This window comes from Phodopus roborovskii, unplaced genomic scaffold (genome assembly GCF_943737965.1).
Source record: "Phodopus roborovskii unplaced genomic scaffold, PHOROB, whole genome shotgun sequence".
Classification (NCBI taxonomy): domain Eukaryota; kingdom Metazoa; phylum Chordata; class Mammalia; order Rodentia; family Cricetidae; genus Phodopus; species Phodopus roborovskii.
The window spans coordinates 1,089,357-1,108,606 of NW_026125052.1; the positions used below are offsets into that span (position 1 = coordinate 1,089,357).

Consider the following 19,250-nt stretch of genomic DNA (forward strand, 5'->3'; position numbering starts at 1 on the left):
GCTGTGTGAATTTTTCTCATTGTGTTGAGTATGTTTTTTGGTTCTTTAGAAGTAGGGTCTCTCTTTGTAGCCCTGGCTGTCCTAGAACTCACAGTGTAGAACACACAGTCTTTGAACTCTGTTGTTTCTGCTGTAGAGGCATGTGCCGCCAAGCCCAGGTCCAGTATTCTTTTCAAAAATATTTGTTCTGTGTGCAAGGTATATGACTGTTGAGTACCACAGCATAGACTGCAAGAGCAGGTGATGTAGCATTAGGATGGAGAAAAGCCCTGGGCCAAATGGAGAGCCTTAGAGTTGTATGAATTCTTCCAAGACGATGGGTGTAGGTGGCAGGTGTTGCCAAGTGTAAATGCATAAGCATTATCACACAAAGTTGAAGCAGAGGAACTTTGTATCTGCTATATGGCTTCTGTTTGCACGCCCCTCAGCAGCAAAAAGAAGCTTTGTTGTGCTAGTCTGTAATTTTGATTCATTGATTAGAAAGCAGCCTTGTGAACATGAGGCTGAGAGTAAAATGGTTTTAACTAATATAATTAAAACACAAAATGAAGTTGGGTTTTTGGGGGTTTTGTTGTTGTTGTTTTTGTTTTTTTGCCACGTGAAAACTAGCTGCATTGCTATATGAAACCTCTTGCCATGGTCTTTCTTCTCCTGCTTTCTCTGTTCTCATTCTGTGTTTAAGCGAATGGAGACTGGGGGAATAGTGAAATCCCAGAGGGACAGAGCTGTGTTCTTGCTGAAATTACAAGCACAGAGCTGCCTGGGCATGAACATGTAGTGTTTACTCTGCCAGTATGAATACAAATAGTCTTATTATACGGAACTCTGTACCCAAAGACCACACACACACACACACACACACACACACACACACACACACACACACACGAGATCAAAAAAAATTAAAGGTTTTCTTTTTAACCCCTTTAAGACCTAGCAAACCTAAGTATAAAAAGGAGTGGCTATTGCAGTGAGTGGCCATCTATAGTAGTGACCACAGGTTTTCTTTTGTCCAATGTCCTAATAGTTGTAAAACCAGAAAGAACAGCATTTGTGGAAATAACCATTGCTTTGTATCACTTTTCACATTATTCTCTCTTTCTCTAAGTTACATGTTTTCTTTGTTCTCTTTTCCTTTTCTTCAAATGACTGACTAGGATTGCGCCTGCAATGTTAGCTTGCTGTTTCTGATCCTAAGAGTTCAGAAAGCGTGAGACTGATCGTCTTTTGTGAACAGTCAATAACTGATGCCCAGGATGACTGGTGAGGTCAGTGACCTTAACTAGATTATGGATACTGCATGACAGGAATGAGGTTAAGGTATTAGAATCAAACTCTGCTACCAATAGCTTGGACATACAATGGAGTGTGTCTATTGAGAGACTCGCCAGTCTAAGGATCGAGTTTCATTGTTCTACTCTGAGGGACAGGTGTACATGAGAGATGACGAGGTGTCAGTAGGATATATTTCCTCATGCTGAGACCAGTTTTATCAGGCCACGTTGACTTTCTACTACTGCAGTTTAATTTTCTTTGGCCAAAGCGACAAGTTAGTCATGAGCCCAGCACTCTACATATTATCTGAAGAATGGTGTGAGAACAAAGTGAGTTCATGCTGATGGGATTTGGAGCAAATCTGTCCTTTGCCAAAGAGAATGGGCATCAGACCAGAGCCTTGAGAAGTAGTTTTATTTTAAAAGGAATAAGAAATTGACCTGTTAATGTTCTGAGAGCCAAGGCTCAATGTAAATGCATTGATGCTACATAGACATTAAATCATCATAATGTGGTGTTCTCCAGAGTGATGGCACTACCAGGTCGTCATTGTAGGTGATACTGAATTACCTTCAAGTATTGGAGTTTCTGGGTTTAAACGCCAGCACGTGGATATTAGAAATGAGGGTAAAACACAAGATCTCTGTATAGTTTTTTCCCATGAATTGAGGTGCTTCTCCTTATAGCCAGAGGCAGAAAATATGCACTTATCAGAACATTGTTGCCCGGCCTTTCTTCCCTAACTTTTTTCATAGGGTGGTAAATAGGTAAAATGGTGATAGGGCCAGAACTTGGGCTGATTCAGTTCCATTTAGTTTTAGGTAACCTGTTTGCCATTTGAGGAAGATATTGGCTATTTCAGCAGAGATGTGACCTGCATTCTGAACATTTGTGCCTATGTGAAAAGCATGAGAAAGACCTTGTCTGGTTCTGTGTTAGCTTACTTTCTTCTTCCTGTTTTCCTAGTGTCCCTTTCCCATCAAGAAAGATGTAACTAAGGAAATGCTACCTAATCCCTGGTGAGAAGTATAGGATACTTTTTTTCTCATTGTCAGGTTTGAATAGCTTGCATTTAATATGAATTTAGAGTGGGGATAAGAACGATGTGGACCAAATCTGTGAACTACATTACTTGCAAATAGCTCTAAAGATGACTTCCCTGGGATTTTCTTAATAGTTTCAAGTAAAGATGAAAATTGAGGAAAATGTGATTGCAACAGAGACTAACTGATTTCCTTTCTCGCTGCTCTGATGCAGCAATGATGAGACTGTATGTAAATACATAGCTAGATGAATGTGTGCTGTGGAGCTGCAGAAGAAACATAGGTATCCATCCAGTATGCTTTACTACTTCTCTGTTTTAGAGGAATTGTTTTCATTTTTCTATCAGTTTGCTAACCTATTTTGATCATTTGGTGGAATCTGTAATTGCATTTTGAGTAACACTTTGCAATCCAGCACAGTTGCTTTTTGTACTAAGCCCAGTTATTAAAAAGCTCAGGCTAAGATCAAGCAAAAGGCTGTAATGGACTTGACAGAGAACAATTTAACTTTGCCTGTTAGGACAAAGGAAAAGCCTGGCTCTTATGTGGTTACATTCTTATTTGTTCTGAAGTAAGTCCCCTAGTGTTTTATTTTATTTCATTTTTACAGTTATTTGAACTTGATCAGTAATCTGTAATGATGAAAATGTGATAAAGAGGCAGCTCTTACAGAAATTTTACTGCTGATGGAGATCAAGTTCCTAGAACATGGGCTTTTAACATCCCTTTCCATTGTTTTTGCCATCATGAAAAACTGGAGATGAGAAAACACTGTGCTTAGAAATAGTTATAATAATGAGGCACCCCCAAACAGGAGTGGCATTGACAGACTGCCATCCTAGCATGGCATAAGAATTTTTTCTTTAACCCCCTGGGAGAAAAGTATATTTTACATTTAATGCATTTGAATAGTCACCTCTGCATAAGCTGTCATGCAAAGAAATTAGCTAGGCCCCAAGGCTTCGTTTTTCCAGATGGGCACTAGGTGTCAGGGTTTTTCCTTCTCAGCGGTGTTAACATTCATTCAGACAGGCTTTTTGAATTCCCCAGTTTAAAGCAAACCTACTTGTTTCCTTCATTCCCTTTTATTATTTTCTTGTTGTTGGCATGGTAGGTTTTTTTCCTAATGTTCCTGTAATGATCATTTTAACTCAAGCTGTGTTGCATCCACATCATGACCTGGCACTTTTTTTTTTTTTTTTTTTTTTTCTAAAGAAGAGAATGCTCACATAGGAAATAAATTAAAATTTAAGGACTAGCTGCCATCATGACTGGTATCTTTATTTCATTTCTGTTTTATAGTCTCAGGGGGAAATCGTGGGGAAGTAGATATTAGGAATTCACCTTTGAAACTGCTTAGCCTACCTGTATCTGTATTTAATTGTCATTTAACTGTTTGCAGTGTGCTACCATCCTTTATTATACTTACTTATTTAGTGCACCTATGTGTGTATATACCATGGCACACAGGTGAATATCAGATGACAACTTGTGGGAATTGTTTCTTTCCTTCGACTGTGTGTCTCGGGTCTCAAAATCAGGTTAGCAATCTTAGTAGCAAGTGCCTTTTCTACTGAACTTCATATCAAGATGTCTTGAATTTAATTATAAAATTCTTTAAACAATAGAGGAAAAATATGAAGAAACATTAATTACCAACCACTAAGATCCTACCATTGTGACTGTGCTTCTCGATTGAGACTATATTCCTTTGAAAGTTTTTGTTGTTATTTTATTGTTTCAGTTTTTTGAGACTGTGTGTGGTGTGTGGGGGTGGGGGTGTGGGTGTGTGTGTGTGTATGTGTGTGTGTGTGTGTGTGTGTGTGTGTGTTTTCTGACTGTCCTGGAACTCAGTTTGTAGACCAGGCTAGTCTCAGACTCTAAGGGATCCAACTGCCTCTGCCTCCTGGGATTAAAGGCATGAACCACCACCACCCAGCTTCTTTGAAAATTTAATGTAAGCATTAAAGAATGTTTCCTAGTACTTGGGATGCAGAGGTAGGTGGATCTTGTGAATTCAAGGCCATCATGGTCTACATAGTTCTAGGACAGCCAGGAATATGTGGAAAGACTCCTCTCAAGTGGGAGAGGGAGAGAAAAGATTATGATGGTGACAGGCCTGGCCCTTTCCATACCAAAGAATTGGTTGATGTGATGGTTAATCTTCATTGTCAATCTAACTGGTGTAAGAATCACCTAGAAGACATACTTCTGTCTCAGACTCACACAGAGATTTATCTCCTGAGGAAATTCCTTCCTGACTATGGTGACCCATTTCCTATGGAATACAGACTTCCATTGAATGCTATCTGCTTCCTGACTGCAGACAGTGTTACTCTCTTTCTTTCTTTTCTTTTCAAGATAAGGAGGTTTCTCTCATAGAGATCCATCTGCCACCACACCTGTCCAGTGTATCCCCTCTTAAACCTGAGCTAAAATAAAATCCTCTTAAGTTTGCTTTAGCTGGGTATTTGGTCATAGTGACTTATACAACTTGGCTTATCATGAACTCAAATTCTCACAATACCAATACTGTCTAAAACTGCCTGGAGAGTGTCTGTGGGCTTGAATAATAAAAATGATGGCTTGTTTCTCCTGAACACAGGACTCAGGTATTTTTCTGGATTGACACTATATTTTTATATATCGTTTTTTAACTCAACCTCAAAATAGCTTCAAGGATGTGAAGTTAATCGAGATAAATTGTATTGTTTTCTTTAATTCTTTTGAAGTTAGTTTGTCTTTTTAAATGCTGAATGTTAAAATTAAATCAGTATTGTCTTATGAGGCATGTGTTAGAAAGTAGCTTGTTTTAATTGTGCTGAGCAGCATGTGAGCTCTGGAAGAGCCCTTACAGAAGCAGAAAACCAGGGCTGGAGAGGCGGCTCAGCCATTTAAGCAGGCTCACAACCAAAAACATAAGAAAAGCAGAAGACCATGAACTCTGAAGTTATTGAGGAATCACAGCCACCCATCTATGCTTGAAGACAGGAGAACATCTTTAAGTATTTGCGATCTACAGTAGAATGGTGTCATAGCCAACTACGAGGTGCACACAAATACTCTTAATTTGTATTGACACAGAAGCGCTGTAAAAGAAGAAGAAAACACTGACTCCTTCCAAAGATAGCAGATGGAGCTCAGTCATAAAGTGCTAGTCTGACATGGAGAAGGCTGTAGGTTCAGTCCCAGCCCCAAGGCTTAGCAAGATAGAAAATCTAAATGTAGAGAAACATGTATTATAGGATATGTGGTAAGACAGGATTTTTTTTTTTTTTAAACATACTTTTCTATTACCCCTAGTCTAAGTGAGCATATTTGGCTCTAAGTCTTGGTCTAAAATGATCTTCTATCCCTTCATTAGAAAATGTTTGAGGCTGATTTTGAAAAGTAAGTCTGCCCAAATGGAATTACTTCTAATGAATTTGGATGCATGTGCTTTTCTAAGAATTCCTTCCAGATGGCTTTTGCTGGCATTGGATATCTCATCAGGTTGGTTAGTTGGTTTTGACTGATTGTTAACAAACCAATGTTTAGTGAGCTTAATTAACTGAAAAAAATCCTAAAGTTCCTGTTACACTAGAGCAGGACATTTAGTTTTTCTTTGACATGTGTCCAGATGTCAGTTCTAGAGGTGGCCCTTAGAAGAATCCTCTTCCCAGAGGTTTTTTATATATTCTAAATTTTAAGATTTTCCTGGGGAAAAAGAAAAAGGATGTAGCATAGTACCCTGTGTCAAGAAACCACAGCTCCAGCTTAAGGCAACAGATGACTCCCAAGAATGAGGCACTGTGTCCAGAGATTAACATCTGTCCATGCGATTAACAGGCAGTGCTTCTAGAACTGCAGTAGCTTGCTTGATTAACTTCTTTATCTGTCAGATCTGTGCCCTGTTTCTCAAGTACCACACTGGTGTGTATGTATTCCATGGCATGTGTAACAAAATTAAAATACTGAATATAGATATATAAAGTTACTATGGTTTCATATATGTAAATATCACAAGGAGAAATTATTCCCTAGTATAAGATTATTATTGTAATCTTTGGTTATATTTTCATATAGTTGAAATTTTTATCCTATAACAATGATACCCTCATTTCAATTTTTAATTAGAGGGATTGAGGTAGCTTTACATTTTTAAATTAAGAATAAAAACCTAAGTTTTCAGCTGTCAAGAAAGTTGTCTTGAGCTCTTGTGATTGTTATGACATTAGGCAATGAGACACACTGTATCTGACAGATCATATAGCATAGAAAGGCAGTAACTATTTTTAGCATAGTTTTCACAAACAGAAGAAATTAAGTCAAATACCACATTGTCTTATGGCTTAAAAATACATTTTTTAAAAGCTTTTAATATTTTCTATAATTTGTCATTTTTATTATGGCAGTTTTTGATAGTTTTTAATTAAAAGTATAGCTTTAATTTGCTATATCTCTACTTAAAAGGACAAAAGGTAAATTTTGATATAAGTACCCAAAAGAAGCTCAGGTTCAAGTTCATTCTATCCATCATTTTTGTGATGCATTGTCACCACCCATCTCAGCTTTGCAAGTAGTTATCTCCCTAGTATTGGCAGAATTAGAACAATAGCTATTGTAGACTTTAGCATGGGAAATGACAAACATATCCACCTCAGCCACAGCCAGCCTGTGCCTAAATCTATGTGGGAAAGTGTGATACAGCTGAACTGAAAGTGTGGATAGAAGAAAGGCAACTACAGCAAAGATTCCCTTTCTGCTCCCACCACCCTCAAAACCGAACCCTGTCATGTTTTGCCCCTTAGCTTTTCCTTCACATTTTTCTGTTGAACTTAATGTTGCAGTTTTATGATAACAGCAGCATCTTTGGGAAATGTCTGTGTGCACTTGTACATTCTAGTCACACTGATAGTACAATTAATGTTGATGTCAATTTTGGTGTTAATTTTGGGCCATGATTAGTGTTGACACTGCATGTCAGACTAATGGCATTTATGGGTACCACCAGAATAAATGTTAATATTATCTTTTTTTTTTTTTTTTTTTTTTTTTTTTTGGTATCTGTTATAGTAACATTAAACCAGGGTCCTCCCAAGAGAAAAAAAAATACATATATGGATAGATAGATAATGCCTTTCTCTATTGCTCATGTTACTCAGCGAGAAAATGACATCTCAGGGTAGAATCCTAATCACTGTTTGGAGCATCAGAAATAATGATCACCTCTGATCGGAGGTTGTGAATAATTCATTTGGTTTGATTTTCACGTCCTGTCCAGTGATACTTTTCAAACCAAATGTGTTTCTACAGGAAAATAATGGTCCCACTTCTTATGGAAATACCATGGCACAAATCATTTTACCCACATAAAAACAGTTAAATAAGACTGTTCTCTTCTGCTTGCTTTTCCCTCCCTATTCCCTCCTCCCTCATTTGAGCATGTTTATTCCAGAATCAAAATGTGGCCTGAGAATTATTTTCTTCCTCAGGACTTGCATAAGGAAAATAAACACTTGTTTCTGCTCATCTTTAGCTTATTCACTGTAGCTCTTTTGGTCTGCCTCCTCTTTTCACCTTTGATAATTAATTAGATTGACTTGCTAGCCCTAAGCCTAAGACACCTGCTCGCTGGAAATATTTATATCTGAAATTTGGCACTTTAAAACTTTTAATGTTAGTCAGTGTTGTAGACAGGCATGGCCAGGGAAAAGGATGCTTGTACTGCCATCACCAAGAAGCCAACCAGACAAATAGGTCGCAGGTTGCCCTTTGGTTGCTTCTACAGCCTTTCAGTTCTCTTCAGGCTTCAGTCCTGGAGTTTCATTTTTACCAGATTTCATCTACATAAAATATGAGGGGGGAAAGAATTGGAGAAAAAGAGGACTCGGAGACAACATTTCCCTTGGTGGTTATTCTGTTAATATATAGGGTTGTTTGGGCTTGGGTGAAGTCAATGAGTGCTACGTGCCTAATTTCATGTTGTGTATATCCTTATAAAATTGCAGTTACTGATGTGAAAACTTCATTGTGTATATAATATAGACCCACATATATAAAGTAACTACACTGTAGAACTTATGGTGTCCCAATTAAAAGGGGAAGGGAGAAAATAACTGGCTTTTGATGTAGTGCTAAATCCTCTGAGACAAAGCTATTCTTAGAGTATTTTGAGTCTTTTCTCCTGACTGTTGTAACCCTGCCCCTCACCCCACCCCACCCCCCCTTCAAATCAAGGGCAAGAGGAAGCGTTTTTCAACCTAGTGTTCAATCATCAGACGAAGCGTTTTGCATTCAGAAACCATTTTCAGTATCAAATTCAATTTTGTCAAGTGATTAGTTGAATTTGGTAGAGAATAATTTAAAAACACAAAGCTGGAAGTGGCCATAGTGCTTCTACATCAGAGGAAAGCAGTTGCTGTTTTCCAGCTGCTGTCTTCTCAGTGCCTGCATGATCCAACTGGATTATTGTGTTAATGCCTTTGCAGCTGTTACAGGCCTGTGTCTGTTGACACTCTGTGTGTATTCCTATCCAGGACTGTTAAGAGACATAGGGAAGTGGGAACTGATACTTTGCCTGCCTGTCAGTACTAACGCCCTTTTATGTACATATGTTTGTAAACTCTTTAGTCCCCTTCAAGATGAAAGGCTCTGTATAAATATAAGCTTTCGATTTTAGTACATGTTTGTAATACATGTGGTACAGTCCTAAATATGTATTTAGCTGATAGGCACTGTTCTTGTCTTTTATACAAATATTGACTTTAAAAGTATAAATATGTATTTAACCATCAGACCAGAAAAAAAACACTGAGAAGCAGTTTCTTCTCAGGTAGAGATATTAATATTGTATAAACCTGTGTATACATGTGTTTACATTCTACCACAGCACCACAGAGCACTTCTCTTAAAAACAAAACGATATTCCCAACAGCCTAAGATAGTTCTTTCTGTTTGTTTTGAAACAGGCAATTGCCTTATAACCCTTACTGGCCTGGAACTTAAGGGCTGGGCTTATAGAGGTGTCTTGCAGGGTAACTCAGTCTTCTTGCCTCCCAAGTGCTGGAATTACAGGTGTGTGCCAACACGCTCAGCTTCTAAGAATATGACTTCTGAGTCTATATCCTTAACTACCACGCTGATTTACCTATTACAGTTATGTAATAGGTATGTGTGCATTTTTGTGTTCTTTTCCAATTGTGTGCTATATCTTAGCTTTAATGCTATTCATAATCTTCAGAGTCACCACTTCGTTTTTGAGAAAACAAAACAATCAAGAATTCTTAAATTGGCTAAAAGTTTCTTCCCTGCCAAAGACTAAAACTCTACACTTCTTTTTGACACATCTTCACCCATAATTCTTATACACACTAAATCCCAGTAACATGTCCTTCTTTGTACTTTAGCCATTCTCTTTTTGCTCCAACTGACAACATCCTATGTTTTAACTATCAGGACCATGCACTTAGCAGTTTCGTGATTATAATGCTATTCAGAATACTAATAGTGAACCAACTATCCAATTCACTTTGCTTCAAAAAGAGGTAGGGGTGTGTGTGTGTGTGTGTGTGTGTGTATGTGTATGTGTGTGTGTTGTGTGTGTGCATGTGTAAGAAAACAGTTACTCCATACAGTATATAGTTAGAAGTAGGCATAACAGAAGCCCAAGCTAGCCTGGAACTTTAAGCTTGTGTTCCTCCTGCCTCTGCCTTCAGAATGCTGCAATTACAGGTTTGCACTATTCTAAAATAATTGTACATTCAGAAAAGTTACAGAAACAGTATAGAGGGTTTTTTCATGCATTTTCCCTACACACTTGCATGTATGTGTGTGGGTGCCCCATAGTGTGCACTCTACCACTGAACTATATTCTTTATATCCCCTGTATTAACATCATATAATTATATAGAAATTATCATTGCTGCAGTTCTATAAAATAAAAAAGTGTTTTTTTGAATTTCACTGATTTTCTTTTTTTTCCTAATAATATACCTTTTCTATTCCAGGATCCAACCCATAAAGCCACATCACAGTTAGCAATTAGTAACATTTATGTTTGTGCTGTAATTAATATTCAACATCATGTTGTATTCAGCTAAAGACAATAATAATATTCTGAAATATATTTCTATAATTTCTCTAGTAAATAAACAGCATTTTTTTTCCTGTGAGCCTTACCTTAAAAAATAAACAATTCACACTAGCTATGAAAAAAATGGTACTGGGCTGAGGGTATAGCTTAGTGGTAGAGTGTGTACCTAGTATGTGTGGAGCCATTGTTTGATTCCCCAGCACCCCCCCCAAAGTTACTTTGTGCCCCAGTTTCCTTACGACAGTAACAGCTACCTTTGTTATGATAACAGCTACATTAAGAACATTTATGTATGAAATTCTTTACTATTTCATTGTGCTCTTCACAACAATCCCTTAAGAAAAATTTTATAATTGGGGAAAGTGAGGCTTGTCGAAGGTTGTTGTGTACGAGGTTTTACAACTAGTGTGAAACTGACATTTGGACCAAGACAGCTTAACTTACTCAATCTCATAATCACTGTCAATTTATAGTGCTGTGTAGTATGTGGTAGGTATTCATTTGACGATAGCTGTTATTCTTACCTTATAGGTTCACTTAATGGTACTTAGTACTCTTAATCTATAATCTTTTGATACTGGTTATGACCAGTGTTTTTAACCACATTGTTGATTGCTTTCCAAGTATTTCTAACTAGTATTGTTTGTTTGTTCTGTGAGTGTTGGCTCATGCATGCAATATCAAGCATTCAAGAGGCTGAGATGGGAGGATTACCATGAGTTTGAGGACAGCCCTGTGCTACATAATGAGTTCTAAGCCAGCCTGAGCTACAAAGTGAAATGCTGTCACAAAAAACAACAACAACAACAGAAAGTAGTTAGTTCTAGGTGGTATCTGATCTATTATCAAATGAATTCTCTGCATGAAGATCTTAGTAAGAGATCAGAGCATACAGGAATACAGGAGTCACTTTAGGATGGAGAAATTTTAATAAGGAAATAGAGCTTGAATGAAACTTTGAAATAGGTAGGATTCAGATCAAGAGGTAAGAAAAAGGCAAGCTTTGTGTGTTGGATTTAATACAGAGTCCTGGTTCCAGTAGTTCATCAAACTCATGGGTGTTCTTTGTCTTTCATGTAGAGGCATTGAAGTTCAATAAGGTTAAATATATACCAAGGTCACTAAGCTAATAAATGATAGATCCTCGATTGTAGATCGAAGTTTGGGCGACTCCAAAGCCCATGTTTACCCTTATATGCCCTACTGTTTGATTAGCAATGAAATTCAAATTTTAATGTTAATTGAACCACAAATGCTTCCTCGTGTGTTCACTGTGCTAACTCAAACGGAATATTTTCTCATCAGGATCCTTACTGTACTGGGACTGGCCTAACACTCTCAATTCTGTTCTGGTATGTTTAGTGTAGGAGGTAGAGAGTAGGGGCTGATCAATGAAAGAAAGACATTGATAAAAGAATGAGTATCGTGTAAATCTAGATGCAGTATTGTGTATTTATAATCCCAACTCACAGGAGGCTGAAGCAGGAGGATTGTGAGTTCCAGGTCATCTAAAGCCATATAGCATGACCTGCCTTAAAAAACTGAAGAGGGGGAAAAACTGTTCTTGGTGCTGCTGTGTTGACACCTAATTAGAAATCAATTTTGCAAGCATAATGACCTGGCCAGTTGCTGAACTGACTGCCCAAGTGACACAGGAGTCCCTAGATAATAAGGAAAGATAAGAGTATTATTTGCCTGCCCAGTGCTACACAGTCACAGTGTTTACATTAACACACAAATGCCAAAGTAGATTCTTCAGGACTTGTATATTAGCTGGCCTGGGTGGCTAAGGTTAATATAGCATAAAATTTGCTGTAAAAGCCAATCTTCCTAACTACAAATACACTTACAAGAAAGTAGACAGTGAATAGCTTTTCTTTTTCTTAAAAACAAATGAGGGGTTTAACTAAAACAGAACATGAGAATGTAGAAAAAAAAATATTTCTCACCACACATGCATTATGTTAAAGCCTTCTTATTTTGTTTTGTTTTTTTGTTTTTTAATTTAAGATTATCCTGATATTTGGGGTTTCTCTGTGCCACAGTCAGATGGTAGGCTTCTTTTTCCTTATTTGTCTTTAATGAGCGGATAGAGCAATATCTTGTCTCAGAAAGTGATTGAAATTTTTCTCCTATATTACATCCATTTTGTATTTGGCCAATGGTATGATATATTAAATAGCTTATATTTATCAGTGGGTGTTTCATATATATTTCTTAATGCAGAGAATCACAAATAGCTGTGTAGAAAGCTTCAACCATCCTGATTACAGTGGATGTGCAATTGGATTGAGGAATGTGTACTCAGAGCTTATGATCACTAGCTGGGTTGAGTCTGGGTGATGCATGTGGCTTTCCAGAGATGCTGCTATTTACATCTATTAATGGCCCTTCTTGATGGCCAGTTCCCCAATGAGGTGATATGCAGCAGCCTGGGGATGAGGGACCACGGCTGCAGATGTGGCTGGGCTCCATTAGGCAGGACCAGAAATGTTCATCTGGTAGGCTTTGTGTTTAGGTATGAGTAGTGGGGGTAGGGAGAGAAACAGGAGACGGGGAAAAAAAGAGGAGAAAAGAATGGAAAGCATTATTTATCCAGGTATATGGGAAACAGACAGGCAGACATGAAAAACTGCAGCTGTAACTGAGGTGTAAGTGAATAGGAAAGAAATGAGACTAGCAAATGAACAAGTAGGATTGAGTAGCTCTCATATAGAAGGGGATTAAAAAGGAGAGGACTGTGAGAGTTTGAGAAGAGACATGTCACCTCTGTCTTTCAAGTCTGTATCATTTGTTTGTGTGGCTGGTCAAATGCCACTGAACAGAGAGCAGAGATTTACATACATCATAGTGCATCAGGAGATTAGCTCTGTGCCTCCATTGGTTTTCTGGAGCTGAAGAAAGCAGCAAGAGTTGCTCTCAAAGATACAGTGCTGAGCAATAGTAAATCCTTGCAGAAATGGAAAATACTTCTACTGAGCCAGTGAAGAATCTTTCTTTCATAGAGGACGATAAAAAGGCCTCAGATCACAAAAGTTGGACAGTCTGTGAGAGCTGATGCTCTTTCTATCCCTTATATGCTAAAAGTTTCTTGAAACAAATCTCACTAAAGCTGAAAATAGTGTCTTAGTGTGCAGTTGGGTAGAATGATTATTCTAGACTTATCTCCACTGCCACAGCATTCTTCAACTTGTAATTTTGAGTGCATTTAGATGTGGGAGTTTTCCCGTTTTCTTTTAGTAAATCCATCGAAGAATTGAGACAACTTTGGAATACACGTAATAATGTACAACAGTGTCCTAGAATATTTTTCTGTTTTCCAAGAAGGAGCTTGAATCTTTCAACATGCATATCTTCTAAAGGATGTATCTAAATCTAGTATCTTACCTTCAAGGAACCTGAAAAATAAATGCATGTAAGAAGCTGTATTCATCTGTTTCTGTCTTTGTAGATTGGCATGGTAGCTTGGAAAATGAGCCTTAAAAGCCCTGAATATCCAGATGGCCGAGATATCATTGTCATTGGCAATGACATTACATATCGGATTGGGTCCTTTGGGCCTCAAGAGGATTTGCTGTTTCTCAGAGCTTCTGAACTTGCCAGGGCAGAAGGTATCCCACGTATCTATGTGGCAGCCAACAGTGGAGCTAGAATTGGACTGGCAGAAGAAATCCGTCATATGTTCCACGTGGCCTGGGTAGATCCGGAGGATCCCTACAAGGTACAGTCTACAAGGAAATAACACTTCATGACTTTGCATGTTTATGCACGAGGATGTGTTCCTGTGTGAGAGGAAGAAAAAGCTTTAAGTTTAAAAGGTAGCATTTACAAAATTACCTAAGAAAATTCCTTAGGGCTCGGTAAAATGGCTGAAGGAAAGGTGCATGCTACCAGCCCTTCAGACCTGAGTCCAATCCCTAGGTAGAAGGAAAGAGCCAGTTATCATGTTCTCTGACCTCCACAGGCACAACCACTCCCCATACATAATACGCAAAATAAATGTAATTTAAAACAAAATAAGAAAACCACCTTCCTTAAGAGCTGGAGTAACCTAGTGGTAGAGCCCTTGGCTTTGGACACTCAAGGCTCTGAATTCAGTCCTCACACCGAGAAACAGACAACATCAAAGCTAAAGACTGTGTTAGAGACAGGATTTCAGTATATTCATCTGGTTTATCCTCCAGCTTTTACACATGTGACTGTTTCTGTGGTTGAACATTAGAAGAAAAAAATAGCAATACATTTACTGTGACTTCTGGGACTTAGGAACAATTATTAGTTATCAGCAAAATCTTTTATCAGTTCTTCAAAAAACTGCTTTTCTACTTGGAAACTGTCTCTAGAGACACTAATTCCCTTGTTTCCTTCCTAAGTAGCAGCTGTGTTCTCCTTCCCTTGTGCTCCTTAGCTTGGAGGGGGGAACAGTATAGTTCTTAATTCTCACTGCCACTTCCAGACCCTTTTCCTTGTGGGGTGAGATGGGGGAATCCCATCTTATAGTCTCACATTATGCTACTTGTTACTATTCCCCACCCTTTGATTATAGCCTCTTTATCTTTGCATCTTTAAAAAAATTATTTTTTTTATTGTGTTTGTTTGGGGTGGGTGCATGTGTACTGGTACCCTTGGATGCCAGAAGAAAGGTATCAGATCCCCTGGAATTGGAGCTGCAGTTACTGGCAGTTGTGAGCTGCCCAACATAGATCTGGGAACTTAACTCTGGTCCTCTGCAAGAACAGAAAGCATTCTTAATCACTGACCCATCCCTGCAGTTCCCAAATTTATTTATTTTATACACATAAAATGTATATATACCATGTGTGTGCAAGCACATGTGGACAACAAAAGAGAATGTTGGAGCCTCTGGAACAGAATCACAGCCACTTATGAGCTTCCTGTGCAGGTGCTGGGGATTGAACCTGGGTTCTGCAAGAGCAATAGTAGTAAGCACTTTTAACCCCTGAGCCACCTCTCCAGCCCACTTTGCATCTTTTAATTCTAATATATTGTTACTTTCTCCAATGCTGCTTAGTCATGTGATAATTCTTGTGTATTGCTGTATTTACATAGATGATCTTTCACATAACTAGGAAAGATTCTCTCCTCTGATGGTCCCTCTTTGCTCAGTTTTTCTAAAATATGTTTCAAGCATCCCTCTTTGCTATCCTTCCATCCTATTGTCCTTAGAGCTTCTGAACTTGATAAAGCAGAGGTCATCTCACATACCTATGTAGCAACCAACAGTGGAGCAAGAACTGGACTGGCAAAAAGCCATCATATGTGTTCCATGTACTCATTTTCTCTATAGTACTTAAAATCCAATAATCCTTTATGCCTACAAATACTATGATTCTATCACTTTTTCTTTTTTCTTTCCATTTTTCATACTCCCATTTCTTACAATTTATTTGGTAGGTTTTTACTGTTTTGTTTTTGTTTCTTGTTTTTGGTTTTGTTATATTGTTTTGAGACAGGTCTTTCTATGTAGCTTTAGCTTGCCTGGGATGTACTATGTAGAGCCAATTGTCCTTGAATTTACAGAGGTCTGCCCTACTCTGGTGGGAGCACAGGCCTGTACCTGGTTCATTCAACTTGTTATAAATTCCAAGATTCATGATAATATAATTGTCATCTTTTTGTGTTTCTGTTCCTTGTTTACTCTCTGCCTTTAAAAGTAAAAACTTTTAAAACTAACTTTGTCCACCTCCTCCACATGGCATCTGCACAACTAAACACAGGTGAAGAAAAACATTCTCTGGCTGGTTCTACTTTTACATCTGAGCTTCCTAAACTCTTGGATGATTGATGGTTCACATCTCCTCTGTCCTCAGCACCTCTCCACCTTCTTCCCTATTCAGTATCAGTCCTCACTTCCTTCCCAAGATGCTCCAAAACAAAAAAGAAAAAGGAAGATTTGCTTCCACCCCAGGTTCATACCCAGTACTGCAAGAGAACAAAAACAAAACAAAACAAAACAAAAAAAAGCTCTGGCTTTGTGTAAATGAGCACTTACTGTGTCTGTTTCCACTCCTCTCTACCCCACTCCTGAGCTTTAATGGAATATTCCCCACCCCTTTTAAAGCCATCTCTCCCTTTATACCTTTGATCTTCTCACTTCTGGCTCATCATCTTTTTCCTCTCTCTTGGAACTCCCCTTGACATTCAGACACATACCCTTCAAGCAACTCACTCTGTTCCTTCTTTCCTTTAGAGCAAAACTTCTTTAAAGAGTTGTCTGCTCTTGCTGTCTCCAGGCTCTTTTCTTATCCTCTTAACCCCCTTCTGTAAAGCTTGTACCTGAACCATTATAATCAAGTTACTATTATCAAGGTCACCAGAAATTGTATGTTACAAATTCGACATTGAATTCTTGGTCCTTATCTTAGTAGTTATTTGATGATTGAGCAGCATTTGACACTATTGTTCCCTGCTTTATCTTTAAAATACTTCTTCCTTTAGTTTTTCTACCTTTGTGGCTCCTTTTTCTCAGCTTCTTTTCCTACCTTTCATGTTCTTATGTTTAAGACTCTTTCAAGGTGTAATAAAAACATTCTTTATTTTGATTGTGGTGGTGCTTACACAAGTATTCACATTTATCAGAACTCATCAGATTATAACTTTTAAAGCCGGGTATGGTTGCTGGACTCTGTGATTCTAAGTCCTTTGGATGCTAAGGCCAGTCTAGAAAGCATAGCCAGACAATGCCTCAAAAATAAAAGTTTGTGGCTGGGCAGTGGTGGCACACGCCTTTAGTCCCAGCACTCAGGAGGCAGAGGCAGGCAGATCTGAGTTTGAGACCACCCTGGTCTACAGGAGCTAGTACCAGGACAGCCTCCAAAGCCATAGAGAAGCCCTGTCTCCAAAAATAAATAAATAAATACGTTTACAACAAAGTCAATGGATTTTTAGTGAATGTAAACTATAATTCATTGAACTTCATCTATAAAATAATATGGAAATTACTAGCAAGTGTGTGTTTCTTTTGGGTAATAGAAGTATAGAATTAGTCATGATGGTTGTGCCATATCTCTGTACAAAAAATCAATACATATAGCATGTTAAACATGTATAACATGGTACTCTGCCTTAACTGTAAGTTTGTACATGTGTGCATGTAAATAAACCATTAAGTATTAATATAGTTTTTGAATATAAATAGTACTTATTTATTGAAGAATGCAAAAGTATAAATTATACGTGCAGACTGTACTGCTTAGGCTTCTGATTTCAATATTAATTTCCCAGATTTGTGATCTTTCAGTCATATTTTACCCCTCTCTATTTTGATGATGATATGGATTTGAGTGAAGTGCAGTAATTCACACAATTCCTGAATCACATGTTGATATCTTTAATGGAAGTGTCACTAAAGACCCAGAAATGACCCTTTAACCTTATTGAAAAAATGAAATGACTGGAACATACTTGAAATTATAACTATAGGGTATCTTGTTTCAAGGGCAGACCATCAGTGAATACAATGTAGGAGCTTCATTTTTTAAACTGCCTATACTAGGGTTCTGTTAGACAGTAACTGTAATGATTTATCATTTTAAAACTAGCTTTGGAACAAGCTTCATTATGTGTTTGACTCTGTCTTGGTTATGTGTAAATGGCAGATAATGAGTTAAAAACTATTTGTGCTTCACAGGGATACAAGTATTTATATCTGACACCCCAGGATTATAAAAGAGTCAGTGCTCTCAATTCTGTCCACTGTGAGCATGTGGAGGATGAAGGGGAATCCAGGTGGGTATTTATATTTCAGATGGTTTGGCCATGATTCTCAAAGGAAAGAGGATATTTCCTTACTTTTGTGCTCCTATAACCTTGAAAAGCTCTGTTGCATAATCTAGACATCGTAAGTTTTTGCCTTAGCTTTACTACTTATTAGCTGAAGTGCCCTGCTAGTGATGGAGACTTTTAGGTAATATTTATATTATTTGCCCATTTGAGAAACAGTGAAATGTATAAACAATTCTGAATAAAATGCAAAACATCTGCCACAGGCCTACCCTGAAGTCACAATTATGGATCTATGCTATTCTTACTGTCCTTTCTGTTTGTTATCTTTACTTTCTGTGTAATTGGGATTATAGTAAATAAGAATTTCTTTTAAATTTATCCTTTAAATTAAAATTTATTTTAGGGAAATTTCTTATATTCAGATTAGAGTTTCATTACAAATAAAGCTAATCTTTCTTCAGAAGTAAGCATGAAGTTTAATAGTTATGTAATATTTCATCATAATGAATATATCGCTTTAAACATGCGGCCATTTCCAGCTTTTCACTATTATATCTCTGAGCTGAATATTTCTTACATACACTTTTAGAACTGTTCCTAATTAGGTTATCAAGGTTTCTTTGTTCTTGGCACCCTGAATATGCCAAAAGTTTTTTCCACTATATCCATAAGCTAAAACATACACTGATGTTTCTGTTTAAGTGGGTTTTGTTTGTTTGTCTGCTTTGGTTTTTTGAGACAGGGTTTCTCTGTATTGCTTTGGAGCCTGTCCTGGAACTCGCTCTGTAGATGAGGCTGGCCTCGAACTCACAGAGATCCTCCTGCCTCTGCCTCCCGAGTGCTGGGACTAAAGGTGTATACCGCTAACACCCGGCCTGTTTAAGTAGTTAAATGCAACATCTTCAAGTGTGTGTGTCCTAACAGCTTGATCACTTAAATAAAGCAATGCAGCACATTAATGGCAGGAACGGTTTCAGTCTTGAGGGCTTTTTTGAGGGAGGGTTAGGAGATCTTGAAACAGGACATTGTATAACCCCTTGAGTTAATTTCTAGATGGTAACAGGTCAAAAGTCCATATTTAAAGGTTTTTAAATTTTTTTCAAATTGCTCTC

At 37.8% G+C, this 19,250-nt stretch overlaps 1 protein-coding gene across 1 annotated transcript in view; it reads left to right on the forward strand.

Annotated features, from left to right (window-relative positions):
• Nucleotides 1–19,250, forward strand: part of Acaca (acetyl-CoA carboxylase alpha) — a 263,758-nt gene that overhangs the window by 185,076 nt on the left and 59,432 nt on the right. The window contains exons 42-43 of the mRNA XM_051183059.1: nucleotides 13,844–14,113; nucleotides 18,044–18,141. Coding sequence (XP_051039016.1) covers nucleotides 13,844–14,113; nucleotides 18,044–18,141 — 368 coding nt within the window. The remainder of the gene's footprint in view (nucleotides 1–13,843; nucleotides 14,114–18,043; nucleotides 18,142–19,250) is intronic.